Genomic DNA, 22679 nt, shown 5'->3' with positions numbered 1-22679 from the left:
GCTCGAAAATCGAGAGGGGGGGGGGGGGGTACAGGTGTCTTTGATTAGAATTTTATTAACGCACGAAAATCGAGAGTCGTGGGGGGTACAGGTGTCTTTGATTAGGATTTTATTAACGCTCGAAAATTAAAAGTGGAGAGGGGGGTGCAGGCGTGTTTGATTAGGATTTTATTAACGCTCGAAAATCGAGAGGGGCGGGGGGGTACAGGTGTCTTTGATTAGAATTTTATTAACGCTCGAAAATCGAGAGTCGTGGGGGGTACAGGTGTCTTTGATTAGGATTTTATTAACGCTCGAAAATTAAAAGTGGAGAGGGGGGTACAGGCGTGTTTGATTAGGATTTTATTAACGCTCGAAAATCGAGAGGGGCGGGGGGGTACAGGTGTCTTTGATTCGGATTTTATCAACGCTCGAAAATCGAGAGTCGTTGTTTCTCAATGTGTATTTTGGTATGGGGGAATTTTTTAAATTGTAAAATTGCGGCGGTGGCGAACGATGCGTGGAATTTTAAAAATTGTGAAATTGTAAAATTGTGACGCTTATGACGTTCGAAAGGAGAAAGGTTCGCGACCGGTTTTTTGGTACACTCGGGAAACTAACTAATTGCGAAAAGATTCGTAAAAATTGCAACTTCAGTTTCACGCGCAACAAGAAATTACGATTTTTCGTCCAGCAATAGCGAGCGTAATCCATACGGGACGTATTAAACCGAAACTTTTTGCACTAATTATTGCGCTTTGTAAACGCGAAACTTACAAAATGTTCGTCGCTCTTCGTTCTGTCACTCTTTTTTTTTTTTTTCTTTTTTGGAAAATCACAAAAGATAGCAAATTTGTTTCTACCATCTCGCACCGAGGCAGCGTGTTCCCCGAAAGCCAAGAACGAAAAATTTTTTTAATTAATTATTATTACGCAGTATTAAATAAATTCCACGAAGGCCCACGCAGGTCCCTGCCATACGTTTTCATATTAATTTCCATGTGTTGCCTTACCGAATGTGTAATAAGTCGAAATTAAAAATTTTAAAACTCTTCAAAAGGAATGAAATTATATAAAAAGTGAGACTGGTTCGAAACCGGGAAAACAATTTTTAATTAAAAATAATCATTCCTCCGTTGGCTTCGATGAACGGTAAACTATGAGAAACATTCTTCCAACTTTCTATTCCATTGTTAAAGAAATATATATATATATATAAAAAACACGTTTAAAAATTCCCACGCTCTCCTAATATTCCCACAAATACAGGACCGACGAGGCTCGATGAAACCCTTTGAAATACGTTTGGCACGTTCGTTTGGAGAAAAATTCGAATCATTTTAAATAATTTATTTCATATTCACCGTTCGAGTGATTTGTCCCGTGCGGGCTCGGCGCAGCAGTCTTTACACTTTTCAATGAACGGACTCGTCCCGAAATCGAAATTGCAGTGACGCTATTGGAAAGCCGAATACACGCGGGCGTATAATTAAAAATCTCTTTATCGAAAATCAACGAACCTTTCCGCTCGAGTTTCGCGCTCTGGAAGCTTTTCGATCTCTCGTGTGTTCAAGATATATAAAACTTTTCGTCCTCGACCCACCACCCCCCTTGAAACGTCCATCCACACGTCCACGCGTGCAATCGTACGTGTGTAGTTTCTTCGATTATGAAACACGTGTAATTTTTACCATTTACGGGTACACATGCGCACGTGTGGGTGTACGATCGAGGAACACTCGATCGTCGATTTAAATCTCTCGTTCTCAGTGATCCGCGAGTCTGTGTTCCCGTTAATACAATCGAAAAAGCTGATTCTATCGTTTGCCGGGCTGGAACATACCGGTAAATTTTCAGTCGGTGAAATCGGGCGGAGCTAATGCTTTTAGCGAATCTGCGCCGTTTCACCGACACCGTTGGGAACTTGTAACCCTGTTACAACTCAGACCGTGTGCAGCCACCACCCTAAATTAATTAGATTCTTTGACGGTGACCTTGCATTAGCGTCCCGGCGTAATTAAATTCCTCTCCGCCTTATTAAAAGCGCCGGCGTTGCGTCGTATTGATAACGTCGTTATCGCGTCGAGATCTTTCGTTACACCGGTTGTATGTGCATGCACGCGTCCACGCGTGTACGAGTCCACGCGTGCACGAGTCCACGCACGAGTCCACGCACGAGTGCACGCACTCGCGGTGAACGCACCACCGTTTCTTGTACGTCGCGACGCGTTTACGCTCTCTCGTTTATGATCGAAAGGTCGAACGACGGACGGATACACGGGCAGAGGGTATTTATAAACAACCCTCTCCACCCCTCCAAGCGCGCTGAACGATTTTTGGGTCACTGCAGCGAAATGTTTGGACGAACGGGTGGGGGTTTGATATTTTGTGCACGTGTGTGTGTGGGTGTGTGTGTGAGTATCGATATCTATTCATTTATCCATCTATTTGTATATTTTGGAGCGTGTGTGTTAGTATTGATATCTATATTTATCTATATATTTGTGTGTGTGTGTGTGTGTGTGTGTGTGTGTGTGTGTGTGTGTGTGTTAGACTGATATCTATATCTATATATATTAGAGAGAGAGAGAGAGAGAGAGAGAGAGAGAGAGAGAGAGAGAGAGAGAGAGAGAGAGAGAGAGAGAGAGAGAGAGAGAGAGAGAGAGAGAGAGAGAGAGAGTTAGTATTGATATCTATACCTATTTATTAATCTACCTATCTACCTATGTATCTATTTATTTATCTATTTATCTACATACCCATCTATCTACCTATCTACCTATCTACCTATCTACCTATCTACATATCTACTTATCTACCTATCTACTTATCTATCTACCTATCTACTTATCTACCTACCTCCTTACCTATCTACCTACCTCCTTACCTATCTATCTATCTATCTACCTATCTACCTACCTGCTTACCTATCTATCTATCTATCTACCTATCTACCTACCTGCTTACCTATCTATCTACCTATCTACCTACCTATCTACCTATCTATCTACCTATCTATCTACCTATCTATCTATCTACCTATCTATCTACCTATCTATCTACCTATCTATCTATCTACCTATCTATCTACCTATCTACCTACCTATCTACCTATCTACCTATCTACCTATCTACCTATCTATCTATCTACCTATCTACCTATCTACCTATCTACCTATCTACCTGCCTACCTACCTACATACCTATCTACCTATCTACCTGCCTACGTACCTACATACCTATCTATCTCTTTATCTACCTATCTATCTATCTATCTATTATATCTATATATTTTGGTATGTGTACACACACACACATACACACACACACATCGGTATTGCATATATGTAATATTAAATATATCGCAACAGTTTCCCGCTGAAACCCACGTCCACTAGTTGAAACCTCTTTTTCAATCACACTGTACACTTACTTTATTCGCTCGCTTCTCGCTCTAAATACGCCTCCCACAGTGCTCTCGCAAGTTCTCGACAGTAATCACTCCCACCCACGTGCGTACGCTCGCAGCCACCGTTTAACCACTCTAATGTGCGAGCACGCGTTCCACGAATCCTTACGTCTAGACAACACGGTTACACTTTCACGCCGTTGGAAATGTTCGTCGCTGCCGCGCATTTCGTATTCGCGGCAGGAAAGATTGGCCGTTCAAGGTCACGGTGTAACTATCTATCCCCCCTCCCCCTACTTTCACGCTATCTACGGAATGTCGTTCGGTGACGCCTAGTTGCGCCATCTGTCGTTCCTCGATCGAGGGGAACGCTTTATCGATGCGTTTCGAAGATTGAAAGTGGAAACACGCACGCTGTTTGTACTTAGAGTGGAGAGTTCGCGATTAGATACTTATTGGAGTACGGCGGGGACTTCGAGCGACCGTGATCTCTCGGACACGTTGCCAAGGCTTTTTGTAATTGAGATGAAAAACACTGACCACTCGGTAAGCAGCTTATCGCGCCACGTACTTTCACTGTTCCCTCTCTTCTCTCCGGCACGTGTTAGTTTGAAAATTAATAATCGCGAATTTGCACACTTTTTCCGTTTGCGCGCGTCGGTGACCTTCAGCGATTAAAATCTCACGACTCTGGCGCATCGAATCCGTCGGTAAGGTTTCTTGCGCTTAGAATGGAAAGTATTGGCCATTCAAGGTCGCTAAGCAGCTCATTACACGGTGTTATTTCAGTAATAAGTCTTCATTCTGTGGCACGCGTAAATTAACAATCGCAAATCGGTGGGTGTACTCCGTTTACACGCGTGTGTGTATTAGTATTGATATTTATATTTATGTATCTATTTATCTATATATTTGTGTATGTGTGTTAGACTGATATCTATCTATCTATATATTAGAGAGAAACAGAAAAACAAAGAGAGAGAGAGAGAAAGTTAGTATTGGTATCTATTAATCTACCTATCTAACTATCTATCTATTAATCTACCTATTTATCTATCTATCTATTAGTCTACCTATCTATCTATCTATCTATTAATCTACATATCTATCTATCTATCTTTCTATCTATTTATCTACATATCCATCTATCTATCTATTTATCTACATATCCATCTATCTATTTATCTACATATCCATCTATCTATCTATCTACTTATCACCTACAAATCACCAAGAAATTTAAACCGAGAGCAGTGACCTTGAGCGACCAAAATCTCGCGGTTTCACAATACCCCGTACCTGTTGATAAGGTTTCTTACGCTCGGGGCAGAAAATATCGGCCACTCGAGGTCGCTAAGCAGCTTATCACGCCGTGTCTTTTCACTGTTCCATCTGTTACCCCGCTCTGTGTCACGTCATTGAATTCGAGAGGATGTTAAAAGCCGCGCAAAAATTCGAGAGGTTCGAACAACGAGCGACCTCGAACGACAAAAATCCCGCGAGTCCGTACCGGATCTGTTAAGAAAGTTTCTCGTATATTCGACGAGAGAAAGTATTGACCATTCAAGGTCACCGAGCACCTTTCACCGCTCCGTCTTTCTTAATCTCGCCATTGTGATCGACAGACAAAAACTGTAAACACTCGTCCAGTCTGTGCACGTCGAATTTAACAATCAGAACAACAAAGTTACTTGCACCCCGAACGGAAAGTATTGGCCACTCAAGGTCGCTAAGTCGGCTCACCCCACCGTATCCTTTCACCGTTCCATCTTTTGTCTCCCCTCACAGTTGTATCTGAGAGACGAAAAAGTGCAAACCTGAAGAACCTGTCCCGTGTGCACGTCACCCTAAATTCAGCCGATTCGGTGGACTTACTCGACGAGCAAAATCTTAACGAAGCTTCTCGTACCGAAATTGTAAAATATTGACCGCTCAAGGTCACCGAACGGCTATCCCCTATAATCCGTCGAGTGACCTTGAACGGCCAATATTTTCCGTCCCGTGTCCCCGAGATCGGCTTACACGACGAGAACAGGGATGGGTGGGCTTGATTCGGTGGATAAACGACGGGTTAGAGGAGTCTGCGACGTTCGTTGCGCGGTAATGAACTTTGGTATTAATTGGAGAGTTACAGTTGACACTTTAAACGAAGAGAGCCAGTGTTACGTGTTATTGTTGGATTTCCTCTTTCACCATCACTGTGCTTTATAAATCAAACGAAGCGACGAAGATTGGCGTAGAATTTTACATTCGACGTTTTCACTTACGAAAGAAATGCAACAACGATGAATTGGCTACCAGAAAAAGACAGAAGAAATTCCTCCAAAGGTACAATTCTTTTTTTTTTCTTCAAGTTCGTATTCTCATATGTTTCAGGAAATTATTATTCTTTTTCTTAAATTCTCGAAACGATCGAACTCGAATAAATAAAATCGAGTATCACTCGTTACGTAAGCACCGGTCGATGCATCGAAGATCGTAGGTGCAAGGAATACAGAGCAACGCTTGTTCCACGTCCTAGCCTTGCATTCCGATGTTATCAATCGGACGATGCGATCTCTGTATCCACGTTCACGGAAGGAATTGCCGAAAGATAAAACAGAAGCTCGCGTATGTATCTCCAGTAGATTTTAAAACGTACGTGAACCATCCTGTACGCGTTTTACAGCCTTTGATGATTATAAAACCGATGCACGATGGATAGGCCCGCTCATCGATTCACCGTTAAACGGACGTAAATACACGTGGTCTAAGACCGGAACTTTATACAGAGAACTAGAAACTTTGATACGCGCACATCGCGGGATTCCGTACGGGTATAATGTTATTCCGCTGGCGCGTACATTCGTATTTTCTAAAGGGAAATAACAGTTTCTCTAACAAGTAAGCTGCAAGTTGCCCTTACCGAGCACGATCTTCTTAATATTTTTGTATTAAAGTCGCGAAACTTAATAATGGAAGTTTGCCGAAAGAATTTTAATTTAGAAACTTGTCCGGCAACATACACTCGGCTCCACAATTTTCATTAGCTATGAAGCTAACGTATTTTTATCTATTCCTTTAATACGGTGAAATGATAAAATTCTCTCTTTCGTCGTTTCTCTCTCCCTCTCTCCTCTCTCTCTCTCTCTCTCTTGGTACGCGCGACCGCTTCCACCCGCTTTAAAGAAAGAAAGTTTTCATAAAAACTGAAACGACGCGTCCCGATGACAATACATTTGAATACAGAACTTTAATCCAGGACCTTATACTCGCCATATCTCATTATTTTTTATAATAGCACCGGAGTAAAAATTTTATTCCCACTCCCCTTAAAAGCGCATCCTGCTTTATCTCAAACGGAAAAAGTCGAGCTTAACGATCAAACTTCGCATAAAAAGTTTCAAATGGGGTATTACGAACGCAAAGTCCGTATACATGCCGCATGACCCAGAAATAACAAGGAGAACGATTACCGTTCGCTGGGACAACATTTCTCTTCTGGAATTTTTCTAATTTATTGTGTTGCTTTTTAATCGTAGCGCCGAATTGGCCACGTCGATCCCCGTTTCGTATTGCCCGGACGATAATCATCGATTTAGAAATAACTCGATAAGGTAACGTTGCAACCAACGTAACATAAATAATGTACCTTTATCTACCCGCGCATTAATAGTAAATATTTTCTGCTCAATTATGAAACTGACTGCTCGATTTACCCCTGGACCGGTGCATCAATATAACCATTAATAATTCTACGATTACAAAATGCGTAACTGCAGCAACAGCGGTGGTTCCAACGGACCGTGTAACGCTGCTACCCCTTGTGTACACCACTGGTCATAAGTTTAAGACCTACCCTTTGTATTGACGATATTTCCAAACACGCTGCACAAACAGTTGTCACTGCAGTTTACACGTATCTGGGATAATTATTTTGTACCATTGCGATTCATTGTACGGCTTTGTTACAAGTGGTCGATGAAGCGGGACTGTGGGAAATTATAGTGGAACGGAAATAAAAATTTTGGGAAAGGAAAGGTGCTGGAAGTAGGGAACAATTTTGAGACTAAAGTACTATATGTGATAAAGGGTACGAGAAATGTAGACGAATTTTGAGACTGAAATGTATAATAAAGGGTGGGAGAAATGTTGAGAAATTTTTTAAGCTGAAATATGTAATAAAGGACTGAAAAAAATAGACAAATTTTGAGACTGAAATATATAATAAAGGATAGGAGAAATATAGAGAAATTTTTTGAGCTGAAATATGTAATAAAGTACACAAAAAATATAGACAAATTTTGAGACTAAAATATACAACAAAGGATACGAGAAATATAGAGAAATTTTTGAGCTGAGATACGTAATAAAGGACACAAAAAGTATAGAGAAATTTTGAAGCTAATTTACAGACGGTTACAATTATCTGAAACAAAAATTTCTGAAACGTTCATTAAACGAGACAAGTGACGCGCATAACCTCACTAAAAACACAGACACACGTGTGTACGTTCGGTTCTTAAATTATTTAAAATACCGTCACACGGACGTGACCGCTACCAACTGCGAAGATGCATAATTAACTTCGCAAGTCGATATCATTTACCAATCAAAATTTCAGTCCGCTCCGTAGGAAGTAATTCGTCCCCGAAGAGGTTACGAAACCGCGGAAGCGCGCCAAAAAAAAAAAAAAAATCTATACCAACGCGATCCGATTAAAAAAGTTCCTTTCCAGCGCCCTCTACTTTGCAAACCACCGGCCCGAAGTACAACCCCCGAGTAGTTATCGGTATGCCACTATACTCGTCGCGAAAAAAATTTCTTTCGTAAATAAAAATAATACCTATCAGGTACCCGCGTATTCACAGGGGGATTTCAAAACCGTTAAAACGGGCTGGGTGGTTTTCCTCCCCTCCATCTACCGAACTATCCACCTCACTGGCCCGGTTTCTTGTAGCCGTTGCAGTTCAGTTTACCGTGACAAGAGCAAAGCTCGAAGTTTTATATTAAAATACTTGAGCGGAAATTTCAGCCGGCGGAATCATAAAAAATAATTCTTCTTACCGTGGGCTCCACCTTGGACGAGGGCTCGTCCGAGCAGCCGCAGCAACCCATGCCCGACGAAGTAGAAGGTAATCCTTGGGAACAGCCGGGAAACTTTTCCTTCTGATCCTGTCCCTCCTCCGGAGTCCCCGCTGTCACGGATGCACCGGCTTCCGGGAATAAATTAAAACGGAAGTTCTTTAGAGCGAACGGGAAAATACACAACCTGGGGCCGGTTCGTGCTCGGGAGTCGAGCGCGGTACTACGGAGAGGGGAGGTGAGGGAAAAATCCCGAGTAGCGAGCGGCGAGGGAGTGGGGAGTAGCGCGCGTATCGCGAGTAGACGGCTGCGCGCGCAGCCCTACTCGCGCGCAGCCCTACTCGCGTGTCACTCTCCGCCGATTTTCACCGCGCTCGGCAAACGAGCACGTAGGAGATCGGGCAATCGCTCGATCGTCGCGAGTAAATTTTCTTTTCGAAAAGACAGTCGAGATAAGACACGCGCGTTCGCGCGATGATGATCGCGAGTTACGGATACCTCTGTGGCGCGCCGTGAACACGGTGCTCGATTTCGTATCAACGATCACCGCGATCGTGTCTCTCGTTTCGCTTCTCGCGGCGTTTGGCGCGCGTTTTAATCGCTGTCAATATTTCTCCATCGCCACGGCGTAATTGGAACGCGTGCGCGCACACGGACCACCACGAGATTTTCGTTTTTAACCCATCGTCAGTACCAACCGTGACATTCACGGGCGAGTCCGATGCTCGCGCTTTAACCGGCCTGTGACCATCAACGGGGACACCTATTGTTTTTACCATAATTATTTTGCAATGTGGTAAGAGCAATTAGATGTGTAGTCTTATTGGAGAGAGATTCGTGAAAATTTTACGGGTGGTGATAATGATCGCGAAAGAAATAGTCGTGATTGTATTGTAAAGATTGCAATGCAAGATTATGTATTCCGTGTTTGAAAATAATGTTGAAAATATACCGCATTGTATTGAATTTTTAGTCGCGTTTATAATTTGTATTATGATTCGCTTGAATTTTTGAAAAGTTATTAAATGGTAAAGAAAAGGGGAAAAGTTTTACTTAAAAATGTTTGTACATTTATTAGACAATATGGAATTTTTATGTATTATACAAAACACTGGGAGACGTGAAAATGCATCTTCGGTTTAGATTATATCTGATTTGTTCGTTATTTCATAAATACAAACCGGAAAAATCGAAAACAATTCCTGGCCCTTTAAACAAACTCAATCTTTTGAGACTAACTGAATGACACTTCGTTAAAAAAAACCACCAGTAGAAAAAAAAAGGCGAAACGTGAATAAGAAAACGACACCATTATATTGTAAAGATTGCAATGTGGAATTATATAGTCCATGTTTCAAAATATACCACACAGTATTGAATTTTTAGTTATGTTTACAATTTGTATTAAATTGTAAATACAAATCTTTTAAATCAAATACTTCATCTTTTAAAAGAAACAGGCGCGATTATATCGTAAAGATTGCAATGTGAGATTATACATTTCGTGTTTGAAAATATACCACACAGTATTGAATTTTTAGTCGCGTTTACAATTTGTATTGAAATGTTACGTAGGTATTAAAAGAAACAGACGTGATTATATTGTAAAGATTGCAATGTAGGATTATGCATTCCATTTTGAAAATATACCACACTGTATTGAATTTTTGGACATGTTTCCAATTTGTATTAAATTGTAAATACAAATCTTTTAAATCAAATACTCCATCTTTTAAAAGAAACAGACGCGATTATATTGCAAAGATTGCAATGTGGACTTATGCATTCCATGTTTCAAAATATACCACACTGTATTGAATTTTTAGTCATATTTACAATTTGCATTAATTTGTATTATGTATTCCGTGTTTGAAAATATACCACACTGTATTAAATTTCTAGTTGTGTTTTCAATTTGTATTACAATACTACATAGCTATTTACACCCAATTTTCTCCATCTTTAAAAAGAAACAAACGCAATTATATTACAAAGATTGCAATATGGGATTATGCATTCCATGTTTCAAAGTATACCACACTGTATTAAATTTTTGGTTGTGTTTACAATTTGTTTGAAAATGCTACATAGGTATTTACATCCAATTTTCTCCATCTTTAAAAAGAAACAAACGCAATTATATTACAAAGATTGCAATATGGGATCACATTCAATGTTCCAAAATATACCACAGAGTATTGAATAATTAGTCGCGTTCAAAATTTGCATTAAAATCCTACATAGAAATTTACACCCAATTTTCTCCATCCCTTACAACAAAAGGGCCTCGTTCGCCACTCGAGATGGTTTATTTCTCACCGGAGTAACACAACCGAGCAATCTATGAAAACAACGAAGAGAAAAGAAAGCAGTTAGGCATTTTATGGAGCGATTTCGTAAAAATTGCGAAACCAGGCAAGGGGTTAATCTTTAATCCAGCCATATCCGGGAAGTGTTTCGCGCAGCCTTGATTAGCCTCGCGCAGTGGATAATGCATTTTAATCCGCAAATGGATTTATCCGGATATTGTGTATCCGCGTGTTAAACGACCAACGGTGGAACGCGAAAGGAAAATGGTATTTCCGTGGAGAAAAATTAAAGTACAGTCAAGGTCGTGTCAAGGTGAGGGAGTATTCTTTTCGTTCGAGATCGTGGCAACGGGGGGCGGAGAACGTTACGGGAATTGAAAGTGGAACTAACGATATAAGTCAGGAATAAATAAAGTTTTTTTCAGCGGGGCAATCTCCGACTGAACTTATTTACTTCTCCGATTTAACTCGAGACGAAGACATTACCTTCCCTCGACGATGATTGAACAGTTCCTTAAACAGACTGGTACCCTAAACAAAGAATTCTTCGCTGGTCAATTAACACGAGACACGTCGAAGAAGTAAACGAATCGTCACGGGATCGTGTGTGCTTATTCGTTCGTAATTCGATCGTTAACGATTCTTTCTTTTTTTATTTTTATTTCCTCGAATTTAGCGACGATGGAACCGCAACGAGCCTCGTCCGCGAAAACAGAATTTTCAAACGCGCGCATTTATGGCACCGTTTACATTCCGACCCGTGTCTCCGTTTTATTCGCTCGTATAATTAGAGCTGCGTGTTCGGTGTAACCAGTGTGTTCCCAACTTCGCTCGTGGAGAATAATTCCTCCGGGGAACGAATATTAATTATCGGTATAAACAACGCGTTCTTACCCTCTTTGTTCCCGAACGGAGAAAGTGCTGGTGGACTTGAAGTAGAAGGTCGTGACCACCGAGTTTTAATACCTGTGCACCGAGAGATTACTATCTTTCTCTTCTCGAAGTACGCGGGACGATTTTTAGGAAACTTTCGAGGGAGGGAAAATTTCGACAGAGAAATTAAGTTCGAAATTCGGTGACGGAATATCGTAGCCTGTAATCGTTGTATGAAGCGATGAGAGTTAGGAAATTTTTCTCGAGCTTGAAAAATGGAAAATTTCTTCTTTGAAGTATATTTAATTACGTTCTGTTGTTTAACGAATACGATCGTTTTAAATAGGTGTGTTTTGATCGTTGTTTATAGTCGAGTGATAAAGCTACTCGATTAAAAGGTCCTGTTGGTGTTTTAGTCGTTGTTTATAGTCGAGTGATTAAGTTACTCGATTAGAAAATACTATTTTTTTTTCTTTTTCTTTCACGTAACGAGAAATCGATAAATGAACCACTTTGGTCGTTTTTACTTGTCCAAATTGCAATCGAGGTTGAGTTATTCTTGCATCCATTGTCTCGATTGTCCGAGAGAAGTTCAAATCGAAGGTACAGAGTATACATTACGGTAGAATTTCTACGTGAATTCAACTAGGGTTCACCGACACGAATTTTAAATAATTCGTTCGACGCACTGGGTAGACTTTGAATTGTTGACACGTCGCACTTTTTGAAACTACGAGTCGCGACCAGGTGGTAAACATTTTTCGACGCGGTCGTAGAAAATTTCGAGAAACGCGAAATATGTTTCTTTGTTGTTCGAAAATATTGGAATGTTTGATCCGTGGTCGCGTTTGCTTTGTTTACGTACCTAGACCGAGAATATTAATGCGTTGTCTGTGTATAAAAAGAAAAAAGAAAAAAATGAAATTAGAATTATTATACAGTGGGCCGGAGGTGTACAAAGTTTTACAATCCGTGAAAATAATTTCTTCCCCTAGTAGCTATTAATTGTGTAATTAATAATGCATATAGTATATATAATTATGTAATTAATAGCGAGTGGGGTAAACAATTTCCATGATTTATGAAACTTTGAGTGCACAAAGTTCCACAGTCCGTGAAAATGATTTTTTTCCCTACTAGCTATTAATTACATAATTATATAATTAATAGCGAGTAGGAGTAAACAATTTCTATGATTTATGAAACTTTGAGTGCACAAACTGCCACAGTCCGTGAAAATGATTTTTCCCCTAGTAGCTATTAATTATGTAATTAATAATACATATAGTATACATAATTATATAATTAATAGCGAGTGGGGGTAAACAATTTCCACGATCTATGAAACTTTGAGTGCACAATGTTCCACAGTCCGTGAAAATGATTTTTCCTCTACTAGCTATTAATTACATAGTTAATAATACACATAATACACATAATTACACAATTAGTAGAGGTAAACAATTTCCACGATCAATGAAACTTCGAGTACACAAAATCCCACAGTCCGTGAAAATGATTTTTCCCCTACAGGCTATCAATTATACAATCAATAATACACATAATACACGTAACTACATAATTAGTAAAGGTAAACAAATTCCACGGTTTACAAAACTTTGAGCACCTCTGGACGGCCGTAGGTACGCGAAACCTGGCCGCTGTCTGTGTAGCAAAAAATACATAAAACTTATACTCGCGCAGCGACGATCATTATTGTCAATTGGATCGGTTCCCGAAATTGTGTCGTTTCACCGCGCATCTTTCTCCGTAATTATCCGTATTCGTTGAAACGGTTTACAAATGGTTCAATTCGCGGTACACGTGCAGGTATAGATTTCGTCGAACCGGAGTCGTAAATAATTTCGTCTTACGAAAAAGGGGGTCGCGAGTGAGAGAAAAAAAAAAGAAAGAGAGAGAGAGAGAGAGAAAAAGAAGAAAAAGCTTAGCGAACGCTGCCGCGCGAATTTTCCAACTGCATTTTCCGCTCGTGTACAAATCAATGGGATGTCCTGACAATTAGAACTGGGACGTTGTCGAGAAGCTCGCGTTTAGAATTCAGCGCGCGAAGAAATATTTTCTCGTTTTGTTTCTCTCGCTCTCTCTCCTTTTTAGCTTCTTTCTCTTTTTCTTCTTCTTTTTTTCTCTTCTTTTTCTTTTTTCTTTTTTATACGCTTTCCATACGACGTCATTAATATTTCCCGAGACATGCTCGTCTCTCGACGCGCGGGTCACGTCAGTTTCGATCGATTAATCGAATAAGCTTGCACGCCACGGCGAAATGACTGGTACGTAATGTCTCGGGGGTTGTTGCCTTTCCGCTTTTAGCAAGTCGAATAGCATCGGACAGTTATTTTCGCTGAGTTGCTCGACGAACAGAAACTCCGTTGAAACTTTGTCCCCCGATTAATTATCGGGATTGCGGTTACGAAACAACGCACCCGTAATTGCAACGAAGGATTGGTTCTTTGTCAGTCCAGTACACCGAGCATTAATGCAACGATTATTCGCGTTGAATACGTATCGATCCGTTTCGGAGCGTCAAAATACCTATGCGATATATTCCACGTTGGTTTACAACGAATACTATCGATCAACGCTGGATGACGATATCTTTCATTGAATTTTGAACAATATTGCACGCCTCGATCGATTCTAGCTCTTTCGATCACTCGAACGATACAAAATCCTACACGGTCAACTAATACCGGATGGTATTATCTTTCATAGAATTTTGAACAATATTGCACACTTCGATCGATTGTAGTTCTTTCGATCACTCGAACGATAGAAAATCCTCGTTTCGGAGTAGAGTACGATATCTACACAATCAACCAACATTGGATTATATTATCTTTCATAGAATTTTGCACAATATTGCATATCTCGATCGTTTCTAGCTCTTTCGATCACTCGAACGATAGAAAATCCTCGTTTCGGAGTAGAGTACGATATCTACACGATATAAGCACACTTTGAGATTCACCACTGATATCCACTTATCGCTCTCCTCGTTACGACACATTTAATCTTCGAGATTAAGTCCAACTGCGCGAATTGATCAAAAAATGACTATGTTGTCTCACACGTGTGTAAATATTGAGTTGTTTGCAAAGTTATTTCGTTTTTTTTTTTTTTTTTTTTTTTTTTTTGTGAGAATGAAACACGATTTTTGTCGAGTGTTTAAACATTTTACTAAATTATGTATTCTCCATTTTGGAAAACGAAATCACTTTCCGTACAGTTCAATAATTTTTACCGCGCGAGCTCTTATTGGAGAGATCGTACGTTTCTTCTTTCACGCAATATCGCTTTTCAATGACGATCCGAACACGTTGTTCAAAGTATCTTCCGTTTGTTATCGCGAGTTCCTTGCTCTCAGCGAGTAAAAAATTGATAAAAAAATTAACTTCGATAAATAATTATCAAAAAATTATTTTTGATAAAAAAAAAAATTAATGAATTCCTTATTCACCCAGACAGTTCTATTAACGGAACCTCCGCCGCGAGAATACTCAATGATTCGTGTTTTCCGCGTGAGCTCTTATTGGAGAGATCGTACGTTTCTTCTTTCGCGCAATATTTCTCTCCAAACGACGATCCGAACACCTTGTTCAAAATATCTTCCGTTTGTTATCGCGAGTTCCTTGCTCTCAGCGAGTAAAAAATTGATAAAAAAATGAACTTTGATAAATAATTATCAAAAAATTATTTTTGATAAAACAAAAAATTAGTAAATTCCTTATTCACGGAACCTCCGCCGTGAGAATACTCAACGATCCGTGTTTTCCGCGTGAGCTCTTATTGGAGAGATCGTACGTTTCTTCTTTTACACAATATCGCTTTTCAATGACAATCCGAACACGTTGTTCAAAATATCTTCAGAACAGAACACGTTTGTTATCGCTCCATCGATCGTTGTTCCTTGTTCTCGGTGAGTAGAAACTTGATAAAAAAAATTAATTTCGACAAACAATCATCAAAAAATTATTTTTGATAAAAAGAAAAATTAGTGAATTCGTTATGCACGGAGACAGTCGTATCAACGGAATCTCAGTCACGAGAATACTCAACGATCCGTGTTTTCTACGTGAGCTCTTATTGGAGAGATCGAACATTTCTTCTTTTACGCAGTATCGCTTTTCAATGACAATCCGAACACGCTATTCAAAGTATCTTCAGAACAGAACACGTTTGTTATCGTTCCATCGATCGGTGTACATTGTTCTCTATGAGTAAAAACTTGATGAAAAAATTAACTTCGACAAACAATCATCAAAAAATTATTTCTGATAAAAAAAAAAAAATTAGTGAATTCGTTATGCACGGAGACAGTCGTATCAACGGAATCTCAGTCACGAGAATACTCAACGATTCGTGTTTTCCGCGTGAGCTCTTATTGGAGAGATCGTACGTTTCTTCTTTTACACAATATTTCTCTCCAAACGACGATCCGAACACCTTGTTCATAATATCTGCCGTTTGTTATCACGAGTTCCTTGCTCTCGGTGAGTAGAAACTTGATAAAAAAATTAACTTCCACAAACAATCATCAAAAAATTACTTCTGATAAAAAAAAAGAAAAAAGAATTACTGAATTCCTTATTCACCGAGACAGTTCTATCAACGGAACCTCCGCCGCGAGAATACTCAACGATCCGTGTTTGAAATCCGCGTCTCGCGTTTCGCGGTGCACTCAATTTCCAGCCTCCCGCGGAGTATCACTTTTCTGGTATTTAAACGCTTTTCTAAAAAGGGGCCGCGATTTCGAGGTAATCACAAGAGAAGTTCGCGAGATTTCGAAATGCAAGACGCGGGATCGATTGAAACCGTTCCGGGATGAATGGCCGGGCCCCGTGAAAGAGAAAATCATCTGACAAGAAAGGAACCGGCCGTGGAACTTAATTAGAAATTAAATTGTATCGAAGCTCGTTGCCATTTCGTTGACAGTCGCTCCAAAAGGAACCACCGCGGTGTACCGTTATTACGTTTATTTACGAAGATTCGTCGCGTGCAATTTCACCAAATTCACCTGTGCATACATACATACACACACACAAACACGTATACATTGAACCAAAAATAATTATTTAAGCATTAAACCGGGGTATTCTGTTTCCGGTTGAAACTGTACGCCGCGTTGAACAAGTTACCAAGGAAACACAAATTCGTGGGTGTCCGGTAAACGCAAATTAAATCCACGTAAAACGAACACTTGTTAGTCGAGACCGTTCAACGATTCCACTTTGATTAAGAATTATTGTTCTCACGGTGCAACGCACGAGCGACGAAGAAACGAGAGAATATTATTTCCGAAATTCCTCGTTGTTTTCGAATATCTCGCGTCTTCCCGCGTGCACGAACCCACCAACCAAGTTCCCGTACTTGTCGTTCGTGGAAACAATATTTCACGTCGACTACAAAATTTCGTTCACCAACGCGAGGAATTCGCCATTTTTTCTCTCCCTTCGTTCCTATCTCTCTTTCGTCTTTTCTTTTTCATTTTCTTCTTTCTTTTTCTATTTCTTTTCTTTTCTTTCCTCCACCCGTTTCCTCGTTCCCTTTTACCAATCGAATCTCGAACTCGCCCGTATCGTCAACTCGAGACACAGAATCCCGTCCGCGGTAAAACTCAATTATCCGGTGTAACGCGACGAATAAACACTTATTACGTGGATTCACCGCGGTGGGTATCGGTGTGTATTTAGCTTTAGGAGCTGCTCGACAGATTTTTATATTAAGTTTCGACTCGCGATGATTGGAATCGCAACGATGATCCCTGCACCTAGATCGGCAGGATTGACCCACTTCGTAGGAATATTCGAGCAGCGGGGTGGCGCGAAACGGTGGTTCGTAGGGGTTGGTTGGAGGGGTAGAGAGGCAAGAAGAACTCACCTCGATTTTCTATTCTCCGAGTTCTCGAACACCTTGAGCCACCTCGCGTTTCTTCGAAATCGCGCCGCGGAAAAATCTATCCGCGCTCTATAATAAGTTGTTCGATCGCAGTTTTCTCGTACGATTGGAAAAACACGGTTTTGGGGTAGTACATTTTATTGTTTGTGTCGTAAAGTTCAGATTATAATATCTAGTTTATTATAATATGCAGGGATCTCGCGTAAAAAATATAAACAGAAAAGTCCTTTCACTTACGCACTACAACGCACGGGATCGCAAATAGAAATACTTAAGTGAGAATGCCTTAGCTTATTCTTCACTACGTAGAATAATGAAATAAGTACCGAAATTCACTGCTCAGGCGAATACCTCCGTAGAGAATATGTATATTTGGCGAATGTTGCTGTTTTAAGGAAATACTTCCGTAGAGAGTATATATTTGGCGAAATGATCAAAGGTGCGAAGCGGGTGACGGACAGAGATTCACAGTTGACTAGGTTGGAACAATTAAAGAATTTTTATTCAGAAGGCAGCGACTTATATACGAGAGCGATCCGATAATTACTTAGCTTCACCACCCGATGGTCACCACGATCGCGAGAAAAATTTACTAGCTTGTGTACATTCTTGTGGACAGCTACTGTGAAGATTTCAGCCGAATCGGACTTGTAGTTTTGTATCGACCGTGTAACCATACCAAAAACAGATTATAATATCTAGTTTATCATAATATGCAGGGATCTCGCGTGTCTAGTAGTATAGTTATTGTATATATAAGAATACAAAGTTGGAAGAAATGCGTGTACAGTGATGTGTCTCGATGCGAACGACGACAGTGTCGTGTGGTCTTTCTGACTCTGGACTCGGAACTCGACTGAAAAGAAAAACCAAAAGGAAAACGGCCAAACCATTCACCGTGTAACCATACCAAAAACCGATAGCATTCCTTTTCGCACACGTTCCCGTAACAACGCACGAGACTCTTCCCGCTCCCGTAACAACGCATCACACTCCATACGACTGACCGCTGATAACCGAAATTCCTTTTGCATACGTTCCCGTAACGACTCACGAGACTCTTTCCTTTCCCATAACGACGCACTCCCTACGTAACGCAGGACACTCGGGTCAAGAACGGATACAAAAACCCGACACATAGGAGACAGATCGGTCTTGACCAGTGATTAGATCCCCACGAATCTGTGACCAAAGGTACCGCAATTAAAGTGTCATACGAAAGAAAATAATAAAGAGTTCGATCTCCAGTTGGAGATCGACATTTTTTCTATCAAATCCTTAATTATTACGTGACAATCGCGTGGCGGACGACCCTTCCGCGCCAATACGGAGACAGTTCTTGAAACTGACATCGACATCTGTCACCCTTAAGATCATTCTTGCATTCGTTCCAACAGTTTAATACAGTGATGTTTGTTGGAATGCAAGAATGATTCTAAGAGTGCCAGATATCGATAGGGAATGGTCGATGTCAGGTTTTTGGTTTTGGATTTGTTTTTTTTATTTAGTTCCAAGTCGAGAGTCACGAAGACTTACTGTATACCTGTTTCTTCGAATTTTGTATTCTCATATGTACAAAAACTATACTACTGAGATCTCTGCATATTGTAACAAACTACGTATTATAATCTGAACTTTACAACAATGTTCTAATTCATGGTTTCGAAAGACGGTCGAAACATGGGGCTACGATTACTGTTAACTCTTCGTTCGATGAAAATCGTTTCCCAAGTACGAATTTTTTTAGATGTGAGAACCACCGGAAGTCATAGAGAGCTCAATCCAGTGAATAGAGTGAACGTTGCAAAAATTCGTTCTTTGATTCACTGATTTTCTCGAACTGTTCGAGAGAGGGTTGTCTTTATGGAAAATGATTCTTTTCTTTCGTAAACCAGGTATTTCCCGCGAATTTTTACAGTCAGCTGATTCGAAAGATTGCGATAATAATTGTAATTTATTGTTTCAGGAGGTAATCCACGAACAAAATTTCGTTTGCACTCCAATAAAACTGATACTGACACTTTCTTGGTCGATTTCTGAACTCTGACTCGCTTCGAAGCTAAAGTATCGGGTTCACGCCACTCCTTGGCCTCTTGTTTTGATTCAGGATCATGATGGTAGACTCAAGTATCATCCATAGCGATGAAACGACGCACGAAATCCTTTTTATCCTTTCTAAAACGCTCCAAATGCTGTTGAGAAAGTCGCGTTCGAATGTGTTTCTGTGCCATTGTTAGCGAATGCTGCACCCATTCTGAACACAGCTCTCTGAAACCCAAAACTTCGGCCAAAATATTTCTCAAGCTGTCTAATGAGATCTCTAGGGCATCTACTAAGTCTCTCTCGATAAATTAACGATCTTCCAAAACCACATTCTATATTTTTGCTACGATTTCTGGAGTTTGTGCAATTTTTGAACGTTCTTCGCGTGAATCGTCTTGAATTTTAATTCAGCAAACTTTAATTCAACTTTAATTCAGCAAGAAGGTGACAGATGTCGATCTTGAATCGATCTTTCGAAGATCGATTTTTTTACATCGACCGATACAATTTTTTACCGACTTTTTCTAACTAAATTTGTCTGTGCATCGAATTGACTCTTTCGATGCATAAACGCATAATTTTCTCTTTCTCTAAGTACCTACTTATAAATAAAATGAATCGAAATGATAAATTATAAATAAATTATCGATCTGGAATTTTTCAAACAATCGATTTTGCGGCGATGATTTTTGCATCGATCGATACGATCGACGGATACAATTTTTTACCGATCTTTTCTGACCGAATTTGTTTGTGCATCGAATTGACTCTTTCGATGCACAAACGCATAATTTTCTCTTTCTCTTTTTACTGTTTTAATTGAAAGTGAAGGGTCCTCGTACACTTTTAACAATCGTTCGTAAACTTGTTTCAGTGCTACACCTTCCAAAGTAAAATTTTTATCACTGCTCGATATTCAATTCTTTTAATTGCTAAAAAAAAAAAATACTACGACACTTCGACTTCGAATTGTAAATATACGAATGAGCAGATTTGTATAAGACTTCACACATGTTCGTCAAACAGTAGTATAATTTAAAAAAAAAATAGAACAACGAGTCTAATAGCGTAATTTCTTATCGAACGACAAAACTTATCGAACAACGCAAATATACGCGCGCGTTATTGTAAAAAAGAGAGAGTAGGTAAAAAAAAAGGACCAAAGAAAAAAAATAGAATTGTACACTTTTAACAATCGTTCGTGAACTTGTTTCGGTGCTACACCTTCCGAAAGTAAAAATTTTATCACTGTTTAATATTTAATTCTTTCCATTGTAAAAAAAAAATACTATGACACTTTGACTTTGAACAACTATAAATATAGGAATCAATAGGTTTGTATGAGATTTCACACATGTTCGTCAAACAGTAGTATCATTTTTAGAAAAATAGAACGAGTCTAATAGCGTCATTTCTTATCGAACAACGCAAGTATACGCGCGCGTCATTGTAAAAAAGAGAGAGTAGGTAAAAAAAAAGTCCAAAAAAGAAAAATAGAATTTTAACAATTGTTCATAAACTTGTTTCGGTGTTACACCTTCTAAAAATAAAAACTTTATCACTGTTCAATAATCAATTCTTTCCATTCAAAAAAAAAAAAAATTGGACACTTCGACTTCGAATTATAAATATACGAATCAACAGATTTGTATGAGACTTCACACATATTCGTCAAACAGTAGTATCATTTTTAGAAAAATAGAACGACTCTAATAGCGTCATTTCTTATCGAACAACGCAAGTATACGCGCGCGTCATTGTAAAAACGAGAGAGTAGGTAAAAAAAAGGGCCAAAAAAAAAAAGTAGAATCGGTACCTTCGTCCAAATGGTAGCCGGGAAAGGCCTGGTTAAAGCCTCGATCGCGGGGCCAAAGTGGTCCCGACGATTCGCGGGGGAGAGAAAAAGTGGTGGGGATCGAAAACGAAAAAAGAGAAAGAACGAAAGAAGAGAGAGAGAGAAAAAAAAGAAAAACGTAAACACAGAGCAGAAGAGAGAGCGCGCGCACGAGAGAGAGAGAGAGAGAGGGGAGAAGAAAAAGAAGAAAAACGTTTGCACGACGAATTTCACCCGGAGTTGCTTTCTCTCCGATAAACCCCGACTAGCAACCAGCCAACAGGAACAATGCAACTTATCGAGCGACACACATACCCGGTTATTGGCGCGCCAGATAAGAGGCGGACGAAAGAAAGAAAGGATCGCGAAAGGGTGGAACACGCGCGGAGAGGCCCCAGCTGAAAACTGCGCGCGGCCGTGTCACGTGGAATTAAGCCGCGCGCGATCTCCGTAATCAGAAATGTACACGCAAACGTCGTGTCGAGGGAGAACTGGAGGAGTGGGGGGACGGAGGGCATGGAGGAGGTAGAGGTGGACCCCATCCCCTCCATCTACCCCTACTACCTGGTGTGTGTTATCGCGATCGCTAACCGTTCGCGAAATTAACAAAGTTCAGACATCGTTTTCGGGACGAAAACGAATGCACCATTCATGAGACACTTGTTCCATCCGGGCCGCGAAACACGTAACTCGATCACGTGCCGCGAATACTAGAGCGTGCTGGACGCGGCCCGGTCATTTTGAAATTTTAAACGTTCGCGAGCCGGAGACGGTCATTCTCGATCGGTTCACGGTTCACGGTGACTCGAAACACGGTGGATGTGTCTGGTAAAAATTACGGAACGTCGTTACGGGGACTGATACGATGAATTGATGAAATTCATCAAATTGGTGTACGAATGTTCACGTGGTCGTTGAGATCGCGAGTTCGAGATGGAAATTTGGAAGGAACGGTGTGGTAGAGTTTGTTGAATGGTCGTTTTAAACGATTGTCGTATTTGTTAATTTTGTGTACGTTACGTATTTCATTTTTATGTATACAATTAAATTATTCAAACTTTTTTTTTGCTGAATGTTGTCACTTACTTGTAATCTTAACATTATGTCATTATGTAGCATCTATTCTGTACTTCAAATTTGACATTATATTTGTCACAAATTATAAGACATTTTTCAAACAATTTTATTACTTTTCGTACGTCAAGTATCCTACTATGGAACTGCATTGCAAAAATTCATATTTTATTGTCGTATG

General features: G+C 40.0%; 1 protein-coding gene across 8 annotated transcripts in view; it reads right to left on the bottom strand.

Annotated features, from left to right (window-relative positions):
- LOC143148827 (choline transporter-like protein 1) overlaps positions 1-22679 on the bottom strand; it is a 114818-nt gene that overhangs the window by 22069 nt on the left and 70070 nt on the right. For all 8 annotated transcript variants that reach the window (XM_076315603.1, XM_076315585.1, XM_076315541.1 and 5 more), the window contains one exon: positions 8435-8583. In XM_076315603.1, the coding sequence (XP_076171718.1) occupies positions 8435-8485 (51 nt within the window). In that variant the 5' untranslated portion in view covers positions 8486-8583. The remainder of the gene's footprint in view (positions 1-8434; positions 8584-22679) is intronic.

This window comes from Ptiloglossa arizonensis, chromosome 1, assembly GCF_051014685.1.
Source record: "Ptiloglossa arizonensis isolate GNS036 chromosome 1, iyPtiAriz1_principal, whole genome shotgun sequence".
In the NCBI taxonomy this organism is placed as follows: Eukaryota; Metazoa; Arthropoda; class Insecta; order Hymenoptera; family Colletidae; genus Ptiloglossa; species Ptiloglossa arizonensis.
This window is presented reverse-complemented; position numbering and strand designations above follow the sequence as displayed.